At 49.2% G+C, this 12,396-nt stretch overlaps 1 protein-coding gene and 1 non-coding gene across 2 annotated transcripts in view; both read right to left on the bottom strand.

The window, feature by feature from the left end:
• The window catches only part of LOC135817977 (uncharacterized), a 55,992-nt gene that overhangs the window by 22,161 nt on the left and 21,435 nt on the right, over positions 1–12,396 (bottom strand). Inside the window, exons 14-16 of the mRNA XM_065331276.1 lie at positions 8,787–8,861; positions 7,096–7,173; positions 1,910–1,967 (exon numbers count right to left, since the gene is read on the bottom strand). Coding sequence (XP_065187348.1) covers positions 1,910–1,967; positions 7,096–7,173; positions 8,787–8,861 — 211 coding nt within the window. The remainder of the gene's footprint in view (positions 1–1,909; positions 1,968–7,095; positions 7,174–8,786; positions 8,862–12,396) is intronic.
• Positions 8,706–8,777, bottom strand: Trnaq-cug (transfer RNA glutamine (anticodon CUG)). Its single transcript has one exon. It is a non-coding gene; the product is annotated as a tRNA-Gln (tRNA).

Here is a 12,396-nt window from a genome sequence, read left to right as displayed (position 1 = left end):
TTGGGCAGGTTTTGAGCTGCACCACGAAACAAAGCGAAATAACGGCGTGACTGTAGAGCAAGGAAGCGGCGAGACGGCAATTCCAGGACGAGACAGGCAGTAGAGATGTGTTCACAGCACGAGCAACCTCTCAAACCCTGCCAGTACTCCGCAGTTACAAGAAAATGTCGGACTGGACGACGCGCCAATGCAAACCTGCTACATCCACCCAGGCAGATAGCTGCCAAACCAGGCCAATGTCGACCCACTGCATACCGGTATGTCAATGTCAAACAGATCCTGCAGGAGAAGACTGGGATGATATTGGCGTCCAGTGTACGGACACCAGTCACATTTCCTGCGTCTTTTGCAGCATACAGGATAGACTCATCACTGTAAAGTCCACTACTTCGTGATTTTTATTTGTAGAATACATGACAGGCGTATTCAGTGTGCCTCGCAGGACTGCGAGCTGCTGCAGAAGACCAGGTTCGACCTTTCTGGACCGCCATTCACCGACGGTGGGCTACACGATGCTGGAGGTACTAGATTCCAGTGAAAACCCAAGATTCCTTTGCTCCTGGACGCTCCGACGTGTTGTGATATCTGCCAGGTGCGCAGTAACTAGTATTTTCATCGCTATAGCGAGGACGACGCCGATCGGCAAACTCTCGCTCACAGCCATCACCAGCCTCTCAAAACCATCACTTGGCATCCCCCAGAGGTATAGGAGAAAGCCAAAACAGCTCTCAACAAATAAAAGCTAAGGACGATGGAAAGAGAGCATGTCAAAAAGAAGACGAACAGTATGAAGTTCAAATGGGTTTGAACACTCGTACCACCAACTATACCACTTTCAATAAATCGTGACGCCATTTTGTTTTAACACGCATACGGTCCATTATATCCGCGAATGTGTGGTGGTCGCGAAAATAGCGAAATTTAATCTCTAGCGAAAGTTTCTCAATTTACAGTATCAGACGGGCGAGCGGAGAAAGTCACTCGACAAGCATCCCACAACAGAGAGCCAAGCCATGGTTTGATCTCCCTAAAATTCCCTTAAAGCTCATACATAGCGCCATGGTCGAACACTGTGCCCAAACACGCCACAAAAATCATACACACTACACACACTACAGGTCTACTCTCCATATAACGTAATCTCTGGGACCACGCAAAAATCGTTATATCGAGAGATATGTTATGCAGAAAACCGTGTGCAAAATACAAGATGTATCTCGAAATGAAGGGTATTACAAGGCGGGTTCAACCGTGCAAACGCATACACACTGTACCAACCTCGACATCAGATACCATCAATACCGCAGAATATATGCACAATAGGACTAAACTGGCTAGCTACGGCTACAGCCTGATTGTACCGCGCCCGTGAACCTAGGTTGTATCGAGAGCGCGCACGTCGGCGAGCGCGCCGTAGGGTGTGTTATGCCGAGGTTTACGTTATGTAGGATCGACAATCGTACAAACGTACTTCTGTGCGTATGTCGCGCCACGTTTGAACAGCACTGCACATGCACATTTCGCCCGAAAGGATTCACGTGACTACACAGGACTCTAGAAGTGGACTTTTGACGGCATATCAGAATTCGACCTGGGTCAACTGTTTTCATGTAAACGCTCACCTATTTTGTCTGTCGTACAGACTTTCAACCCGGGCTGAACTCGACCCGGGTTAAAAATTCTCATGTAAACACAGCCAAAGACTCAAACGGCCCCACATCACCCTATGCGTGATCGCATGATTGACTGAGCTAACCGCACCATGACGGACGGGTACTCTCGTTGACTGGGGAAACACAGTTGGAAAACTGGAACTACAATCGTGTGCTGTGCCAAGTCGTAACAAGACTACAGAAGTGACGGAAAGATGCACCGAGAATCAATCGCAGTCACGGCAATGCCGACTTACCAGTGGTAACGTTCCCAGGAGCGACATGCACGATAGAAGATTCCCCCGGAACACAGTTCTGCAGCGCAACACACACACACACACACACACACACGCGCGCGCACACACACACACGCCCACACAGACAGACGAGTGCAGTCGGCATCATCAGTAGCCATGGCAACACTCGGCTCGGGACAGCACCTGTTGCATGAGTCCTTTAGCCCCGTACACATTCCCGTACGCACGCACTCCCCTACACACGTTCATGCACTCCCTACACATTCATGCACCCCTTTTCCCGCTCACCCTGCCACTTACTGCATGCACCCCTTTTCCCGCTCACCCTATTGCCACTTACTGCATGCACCCCTTTTCCCGCTCACCCTATTGCCACTTACTGCATGCACCCCTTTTCCCGCTCACCCTATTGCCACTTACTGCATGCACCCCTTTTCCCGCTCACCCTATTGCCACTTAAGCGGGATTCACAGAAGCTTTTTTGCGATGCGACACGCGATGCGACGCGATCTGCGACGGACGCGTGCGATGCAAACTCGCGAAATACCATTCACAGAAGAAGTCAGTCATGCGACAACATCTTGCTGATTTGGCTACGTCACCATGATATTCGGGTGGTTTGATACAACTTGTACAAATTTAAAGGCAACTCTTGAACCTTTGTACAACTTTGCTGTAGAAAAGGTCAAAATCGTACGCCAAATCGCTTGTCCCATCGCATCGCATCGCAAAAGTTGAGCCAAGCTCAACTTCTGCGATGGCCCAGTTGCGGCAGTTGCGTGGGGTGTGACATGGCTGCGATTTGGGGTTTTCCCGGTTTCGCGCCTGTCGCATCGCGTGTCACATCGCAAAAAAGCTTCTGTGAATCCCGCTTTACTGCATGCACCCCTTTTCCCACTCACCCTATTGCCACTTACTGCATGCACCCCTTTTCCCCGCTCACCCTATTGCCACTTACTGCATGCACCCCTTTTCCCGCTCACCCTATTGCCACGTACTGCATGCACCCCTTTTCCCGCTCACCCTATTGCCACTTACTGCATGCACCCCTTTTTACCTCCATAACTTTAGATATAACCAGAAGGCTGCGCTTGCGCAGTGTGATTCTCCTAGTAGTTCTTACAGTTGTTCTTCTGGTAGTCCTCCGAGTTGTCTTCTCCTTGTAATTGCCCCAGTCCTCTACTTTAGTTCTCTTTGTGCTCAGTCAATATAACTGTTATCATAACCTACAATTCCGTCCAGTATAAACAGTGTGATCAAGTAGTAGTAAAGTAGAGTACAGTAGTATGATACCCATATATAGACGGCGTGCATTAGACAACATTGGCGCCCAACGTGGGGCTCGAACCCACGACCCTGAGATTAACTCATCCTCTTCAGCCGAGTGTTCGTCCTCGCTGTTGCAGTGTCCGTAATATTTAACTATTCCTCTTCAGCCGGGTGTTCGTCCTCGCTGTTGCAGTGCCCGTGTAATATTTAACTATTCCTCTTCAGCCGAGTGCTCGTCCTCGCTGTTGCAGTGTCTGTAATATTTAGCTATTCCTCTTCAGCCGAGTGTTCGTCCTCGCTGTTGCAGTGTCCGTAATATTTAACTATTCCTCTTCAGCCGGGTGTTCGTCCTCGCTGTTGCAGTGCCCGTGTAATATTTAACTATTCCTCTTCAGCCGAGTGCTCGTCCTCGCTGTTGCAGTGTCTGTAATATTTAGCTATTCCTCTTCAGCCGAGTGTTCGTCCTCGCTGTTGCAGTGCCCGTATAATATTTAGCTATTCTTCTTCAGCCGAGCGTTCGTCCTCGCTGTCTCCTGCAGAGTGTTCGTCCTCTGTGGCTTCTAACCCATACATTGCTGTTCTGGTTTGTTTGTGGGTGGCTGTGTGTCTTCCCCTGTGTTCTGTCTGGTATGCAGTACCATCACGGTGCAGATGCTTCCGGCCGCGGGCCGCGAACCACCACCACCTCCTCCTCCTCGCCAACCCATCCGTCCCCTGATGCGACGGCAGGAGGATGCGCGCTGTGTCATCCGGCGACGCCCGGTGCAGCGTCAGGCGCAGCGGCAGGAACAGCGGCCACGGCGGCGAGTCCGATCGGCCGCCTACATCGCCCGGGCTCGCCGCTGATCGGCGAGCACGACGAAACACTGACAATCCACCTCCCGTCCCACCCCGCCCCTTGCCTCCACTAGGTATAACCGTTTTCGTGATGACGTGGAGTTGGTGTCGGAGTGTGAGTTGTCTGAGTAAGAATTGTGTTACATGCGTTGTTAAATTGTCCGGTGTTGGTATGTTGCGTGCGTGGCGCTGTGTGTGGTGTGCCGGCCCACACGGACAGACGAGTACAGTCGGCATCATCAGTAGCCATGGCAACACTCGGCTCGGGACAGCACCTGTTGCATGAGTCCTTTAGCCCCGTACACATTCCCGTACGCAAGCACTCCCCTACACACGTTCATGCACTCCCTACACATTCATGCACCCCTTTTCCCGCTCACCCTGCCACTTACTGCATGCACCCCTTTTCCCGCTCACCCTATTGCCACTTACTGCATGCACCCCTTTTCCCGCTCGCCCTATTGCCACTTAGGCTGTGTTTACATGAAGCGTTTCAACCCGGGTTGAGTTCGGCCCGGGTCAGATTTCAACCCGCCATGCGCACAAAATGAATGGCGCGTTTACATGACGCATTGCGCTTGACCCGGGTTGAAATTTCGCCCCGGGTTGATTTCAACCCTCCCCCCAAGGGGAGGGTTGAAATCAAACCGGGTCAAGAAAATCGTACAAACGTACTTCTGTGCGTATCTCGAGCCAGGTTTGAACGGCACTGCAGATGCAAATTTCGCGCGAACGGATTCACGTGACCATACAGGACTGTAGAAGTGGACTTTTGGCGGCATATCAGTATTTGACCCGGGTCAACTGTCTTCATGTAAACGCTCACCTCTTTTGTCTATCGTACAGACTTTCAACCCGGGCTGAACTCGACCCGGGTTGAAATTTCTCATGTAAACACAGCCTTACTGCATGCACCCCTTTTCCCGCTCACCCTATTGCCACTTACTGCATGCACCCCTTTTCCCGCTCACCCTATTGCCACTTACTGCATGCACCCCTTTTTACCTCCATAACTTTAGATATAACCAGAAGGCTGCGCTTGCGCAGTGTGATTCTCTTAGTAGTTCTTACAGTTGTTCTTCTGGTAATCTTTCGAGTTGTCTTCTCCTTGTAATTGCCCTAGTCCTCTACTTTAGTCCTCTTTGTGCTCAGTCAATATAACTATTATAATAACCTACAATTCCGTCCAGTATAAACAGTGTGATAAAGTAGTAGTAAAGTACAGTACAGTAGTAAGATACCCATATATAGACGGCGTACATTAGACAACACACCAAGCCTACGTATCACCATGATAAGCAATGGCACTAGGCCTACAGATCGGATGCGGACTAGACTGTGTTCTATGGAGATATTACAGTAGAGAACGACAACTAATAAACCAATGGTCAAGATGAATGGGTAGCACCGGTACTCCCAAAGCCTTAAGTACATGATAACATACAGCATCAGAAACGAAAAAGAGATTGATCGTATACAGTGCGGATCGGCTATAGGGTTGTCGGCTATAGTAATATACCTCTTATAGTGATCGTATTCTCAAATTCATTTTCGTAAACCACCCCTTTCTATACATATCGGATCGGCTATAGTAATAATCGGCTATAGTAATATATCGGCTATAATGATACGATTTCTTTGTCAAAATGATCTTATTGCATACATTTTTCATCGGCTATAGTGATGATCATAAAAAAAGTATACATCGTACATGGCGAGATCTGATCGCGGCAGCCAGGAAGCGCTGGTACGACTATGATATCCCTCGGAGAAAATTCGAAATGTTTGGCGTTGGCTGTGCTTGTTGTTTCAGGGCATCCTCGAGCGAGATCGGAGGCAGTAATGAGTACCAGCGCTGAAGCACTACCGTGGTCTCCGCCGAGATGTTGGAGAAGGCATTCAGGTAACAGCGAAGACGATCAGGGACGCAGAGAAGCTTCTCCGTGACATACGACATCACGCGTCGATCGACCTGCCACTTGGAACGGTTTCAGCGGTGATGAGTCGAGCGATGGCGACCCAGACTGAGACTCTACTCCCATTAACCGATCCTGTACATATTGTTGATATGTCGATTGAATGTGTTGAAGTGTTTCTCTTCCAAAAGAACACATTTGTTGAGCACAGCAACTCCTTGAAAACTCATGTCAAAAAGTCACGAAGTTTTTGTTTCCGCAGGAAGTAGCTCTGCACTGCGCGTATTGCACAGTCACATGCACAGCACGCTTCTGCACGCTTCACTGATTCGAATGACACCATACACGCATTTATCAGGCATACCTAAGTATGCATATCGCCTATAGTAATATATCGCCTATAGTGATATTTTCACGAAAATCAAACACCAACGCTATAGCCGATCCGTACTGTACTCTGAAGTAACAAGCGAAAGATCTATCCGTCTTCAAGTGGGAGAGCTGCCTACTCTCCTTGTTGGCAGTGCTCAGGAAAACCTAAGTCCCTGCCCCAGTCCAGAAACTGTACACTTTGTCGGAAAAGTCGCTCTGCAGATACGCGCCCAGAATGCACCGCCGTCCTACTTGAGGACACTGCGGCTTAGAGTACTACAGTCAGACCTCGTTTATCCGGATCCCTCGCCATCCGGAAGAAAATAGTTGGTTACAAATGTACCAGATGTACAGCATATGCCATGCTTACATACAGTATGTGTGTTCGATTATCCGGTTCCCTCGCCTATCTGGATATTTTGTGGAAAACGGATGTGTGCGGTTATGCGAGGTCTGACTGTACCATGACAAATACAGATGCACTACCTCCATTGTAGTCTAGTCTATAATATTTTAAATTATTCTGATCTTTTTACATCTTTCCCTCGGGTGGGTCTATTGTTATTAGGCAATTGTCTGTTATAGTCACCACTATAAATAAAATCCAATACATTGTCTGCAAGTGGACTACTTTGTGCTTACTGTATATGTCAAGCGTTATTCAGCAGAATTGAGCAATTCTTGCAAGGTATTGGCACTCTACAAGGACCTCCGTATAAAACAAAAATTTAAAGTGAAACCAGCTGATCAGTTTAAAGTGGTACTGCACTTGTTCTTGCGGACTGCACTTACATAAGCTGGCTAGGCAAGATCCAGGTCAACGAGCTCTCTCCCATGCGTTCCGTTATCGAGAGCTTCACAGACGGCGAGCTGGAGCAAAAACAGCAGCAGTGTGGTATAGCCAGAGGAGGTTTGAACAACAAGATACACAAGTGCGTAAAGAATTATCTGTGTGCTCATGACTCCGAGCCCACCACAAGGCAAAGTAGGTCCATGCTAGTTCTCCCAAGAACTTTTCTTCTTCTTTTCCTCAAACCAATAAATCCTTTCTTCTTGTGATGGTCATCAATAGGAATTTCATACCTCGATTTACAACGTGAACAGTACACCATGTGACGTGAGTTTTCGCCGTTGGCGGATCCCATACTTCAAGAATGGATGTCCATGATTGCACACTCTTCGAAGCTTATTTACTCTTGCCGCATTGGCAGCGGTATGTTTGCGGGATAGCTACCAGCAATTTTCTACAGTAGAGCCCTTGAATATTGAAAAAACCCTTTATCTACAAAATAATAGTTAAGATATCTATACCTTCGCAAGCAAAGACGCTTCCTCACGCTAGTCTGAGATGGGCCAAGCTCCCTGCCCGTTGAGGCAGAGGCGCACATGCGTACACCTACACTGGATGCAGATGAAGGCGTTCCCGCATCAGACTCAGCACAGCATATTTTGGAGGATGACCACGACAGGGACGAGCACCACAAGCGTCAACAGAGACCAGACTTAACGGCACATGTTGACGGATGCGTGTGCCCAGGTGCTGAAGGGTTCTACCTACATACCGATTTTCACATTCTTGGCTCTTAAAAAAATAGATAAGACTGCTTCTACAAAGGGTGGGTAGAACGTCCTTCTTCACACCGAACGCAAGCGTCGTTCCAAATACTCCATACAACGTCACGCAAGGGTAAGACGAACAGACAATGCTGCGCACCTCCTTCTTGACGCGCGCAGAATCAGCACCCACCCAGGGTAAGCGGAGTACCACGGGGCACCTGTCCGGTCCAAATGGTTTCGGATCTTGCCTGATCGGTTTGCTATTAATAAGTTTTGTTAGTAGTGACGAGGGGTACACAATGTTTGTCAAAATTGATGTGAGCCGCCTCAGTTCTTCTTGTAGAAGGTGAGGAGAGCAGATTCGATCCCACGCCATGTTGCTTCCCAGCTGGTTTTTCGGCAGGGGGCGGGAATTAGATTAAGGCTGTCAAGTGCAGTACGATGTACAACAGCTTGGAGGATCAGACTCAATGTGCTAAGTTGTGCACATTTTCATCCTGGATTGGCACATATTGTGTACAGCAGTGCAAGCGTCGGCTCGACATTGTATTTCGTTGTATACGCCGAGATCGCTTCACAGGTAGAAAATCGACAGGGGCGGGAATTAGAGAGGGGGCGGATCAACGGTACTTAACGGTAGTCACCGGTATGTAGTTTTTCCAAACTTCCAACATTCCCTGTACTATCCTGAAGAGAAGGGAAAGAAAACGTTTGATAGATGAAAGGAAGTGTCTACTGAAGTACTTGATTGTGTGGATTTGCGTCTTTGCATACGAAGGTACAGATTGCGAAACTATTTTCACCGCCTCCAAACTACACTACCACAAAATAATAAGAAAAAAATAAGGTTCTACCGAGATTTGAACTCGGATCGCTGGATTCAGAGTCCAAAGTGCTAACCATTACACCATAGAACCCTTACACACCTGCTACGAATTTGCAGTTCCCTAATAGGGTAGTTGCACGGATCGGTCACGTGCCGCACGATGTTATCCGAACACCTGTGCAGGAGAACGGATCCACGCCGCGCGTGCACAACGACAGGAAAGACGGGGCTTGGAGACAGCGAGGTGGTGTGAGAGACGGCGGCGAATGTGAGGATGAGACTGTATTGCATGTAGTTTTAGGGGTATAGTCAACTTGGCTAATAACGACTGCGGATATAACGACAATTTGCGAATATAAACGACAGAATTTCCATGCCAAGAGCAAAGTCCCATGTAATTGTAATAATTATGTATAATGAGACTTCGGGTATAAGGACGCTTCGCGAAAAAGGACACTTTTCTGATGCCCCGCCGAGCGTCATTATGCGCAAAGTTGACTGTATTAACATTACATTAAGGTGTTTAATGAAGTTAATGTGTTTAATATATAGTATTAGGCAACCAGCATTCCTTTTCCAAGGGAACAGAAGCGGAACGCTTGGCTATAGGCATACACTAGTACACCAAGTCAGTATGCGAAGCTGTGACATTCTTATTCTTATTGTTGCCTTCCCAATGTTTCCCATACACTGCATACGTCCGTGCTTTTTAGGTACTGTTAAAGCCATATATATAACGAAGTGCTAACTCTAACGAGTTAACGAGGAGAAATCTGTCGTTAAAATAGAAATCGATACATATACTGTCCTATTGAGCTTTGGGAATGAGTGAGAATCGTTACCTTTGGTACACGTAAACTAGTCAATTTTGGGAAATCGTTATATATGCGCCTCGTTAGAATAATGATGTATTCATGTAATGAATTCAGTTTAGCGTAGGCGCACATCTCGCAACTACGTATCTGCTGCGCTACAGCGCCCTCTACGGTTCTGGCCGCGGCACTTGTTTAGCGCGCCTTGCCGCGACCGGCAAGACCGCCTGCTGTGCATCACATTAATTTATGCGTACGCCATCACAATAATTAATTTAGTTTTGATCGGGTCCGATCCGAGTCCGCAACGTGGCACATCTCCTTGCCATTCTCAGTTTTGAGTCTTCTCTGCTTTGGCTCATGCCCGACTTGCATCCTGCTGCCTTTGTCTTTTGCGCTTTGGCTCATGCCCGACTTGCATCCTGCTGCCTTTGTCTTTTGCTGACCGAACTGTCATTGCCTAGTCATGTCGGGCACCAGGAAGAGAACCCGTCGCGCAGCACCTAGCCCTGTTCCCGACCCACCTGTTTCTTCGGCTGCGGACCCCGAGCTGCCGAGTAACGCTGCCTCACCACTCGACGGCGGACAATTCAAGCAATTTATATCTGACGAAGTCCAGAAAGCCGTCACCGCCGCCCTGGCAGAAACGGTCTCCCCACTGCTTGCCACCATCGGATCCTCGCAGCCTTCCCCCGCCATGGCCGTACCCACCGGAAATGCTGCGCCAACTGGTCCGGGTGCTGGCTCTCTATCTCATCCACTGAACGTGCCGTCTCACGTGAGAGAGAGGATTTTGCGAGGTGAGTGTGTTGATTTGAATACACTGTTACCGGAAGCTCTTGGGGCACCAAAGCGTGACACGATTCAGTTGAATTTCAGTGGGTCCAGGACTGTTGAGCTGCTGGATCCCAGCTCTGGCGGGCATGTCGAGAAAGTTCGTAGGCATGTTCACGACCTGGTCACATGGCTAGAAGCCTGGTCCAGATATATGTTCGTACTATGCTCGCACGCACCCAGCCGTTTCTCCGAACTGATGGCATATCAGGCCACCATTGTATCGGCCAACTCCTCATACTATCCGGAGGCCTGGCTCGAATATGACCGGGAGTTCCGTCTGGCAATCTCTCTTGACCCCAGTAAGCGTTGGGACGCCATTGACGGCAATCTCTGGCAACTGAAAATGACAGGCCGCTCACGCCCGCAGTGTAGCACATGCCGGATCACTCACCCTCCATCGGGTAGCCAGTGCCCTTTTCGTGCCTCCCGAGTACCAAACCAGCAGTTTGCACCACGGTCTGCCTACACCAAGTCTGGCAAAGAGATCTGCCGGAATTTCCAGCAAGGTCGATGCTCCAACACCGACTGTAAATTTGCCCACGTCTGCTCCCAATGTGAGGGCGCACATGCCCGCCCCTCCTGCCCGCGTCGCTTCTCCACTGGCAACCAGCGGCAGAACAAAGCTTAATGAACTGCATCTCGATAGTAGCATTCTCCGGACACACCCTACATTCTTTCACACTTGCCGCACACCTATTCACGTTAATCGCCTCCGTTCCTTACTGCGTGCACACCCCGATCAAGCTTTTGTTAAATATGTACTTCATGGCCTTACGTATGGTTTTGACATCGGCTTCAATGGCCCACGCCAAACCAGCATGTTCTCCCCTAACTTACCTTCTGCGAGGATGCATCCCGATTTTATTACCAAATACCTGCAAGAATGTTGCTCCCGCTTTGAACTGCTAGGTCCTTTTTCCTCCTCGCTTTTTCCTTTTTTTCATTGCTCCGGTGTTGGCTGCGTTCCGAAAAAGAACGGCCGCTTTCGTTTAATCCACCATCTCTCTAGCCCAGAGGGTCAAAGTGTAAACGATGGAATTTCACGTGAAGATTTCAGCTTGCATTACATCACTATTGATCACGCGATCGATGCCATTATGCAGTACGGTCGTTCTGCTTATCTTTTCAAACTTGACATTCGGAGTGCTTTCCGCATTGTACCTGTGCGGCAGGAAGACTGGCCTCTGCTAGGTATTCACTGGCAAAACCAATATTATTTCGACACTGTGCTCCCCTTTGGCTTACGCTCCAGCCCTGCCATTTTTAACTCTATTGCCGACTGCCTTGAATGGATTGCTCGCTATGAGTTTTCTATTACTGACCTGCTCCATTATCTAGATGATTTCCTTTGCATTTCTCCATCGGAGCTGGTGGCGAACCAACGTGCTTCAATCCTGCTTCGCTGTTTTAACTATGTCCAAGTCCCCTTGGCACCTGACAAAGTGGAAGGTCCAGCTCAAGTGCTGTCGTTCCTGGGCATCGAGCTGGACTGTGGCAGACTGGAGGCCCGGCTACCAGACACCAAGTTGCAAGATCTCCGCACCTTGCTCGACCAGTATGTCAACCGTGGCGACATGACCCAACGCGAACTCGACTCACTATTGGGAAAACTCTCCTTCGCAGCTCGGGTAATTATACCTGGTCGGACATTCATGCGCCGACTCTGGGATATTTGTCACCGCTACAGTCAGCCACACTATAAGATCAAACTCTCAGTCGAGGCCCTGGAAGACCTGAAGTGGTGGCAACGCCTCCTCTCGCAATGGAACGGAAAGTCCTTCTTTCATATGCCAAATTGGACCCCGTCTCCCGACATCCAATTGTTTACCGATGCCAGCGGTTCGATCGGCTGGGGCGCATGTTATGGCCATCGCTGGATCCAGGGACAGTGGTTGCCGGAACAAGCCGACTACTCCATCGAGTGGAAGGAGATGTTCGCCATTGCCGCAGCTTGCTCCTCCTGGGGCCTTGAATGGCGCAAGCTCCGCATACTCGTGTACTGCGATAACGAAGCCGTAGTGGCATGCCTGTCCAATGGTTGTAGCCGCTCCCCCCCAGTCA

The sequence above is a fragment of the Sycon ciliatum genome, chromosome 5 (assembly GCF_964019385.1).
Source record: "Sycon ciliatum chromosome 5, ocSycCili1.1, whole genome shotgun sequence".
Lineage (NCBI taxonomy): Eukaryota > Metazoa > Porifera > Calcarea > Leucosolenida > Sycettidae > Sycon > Sycon ciliatum.
Note: the sequence above shows the minus strand (reverse complement) of the source record. Positions and strands in the feature narration are given on the sequence as shown.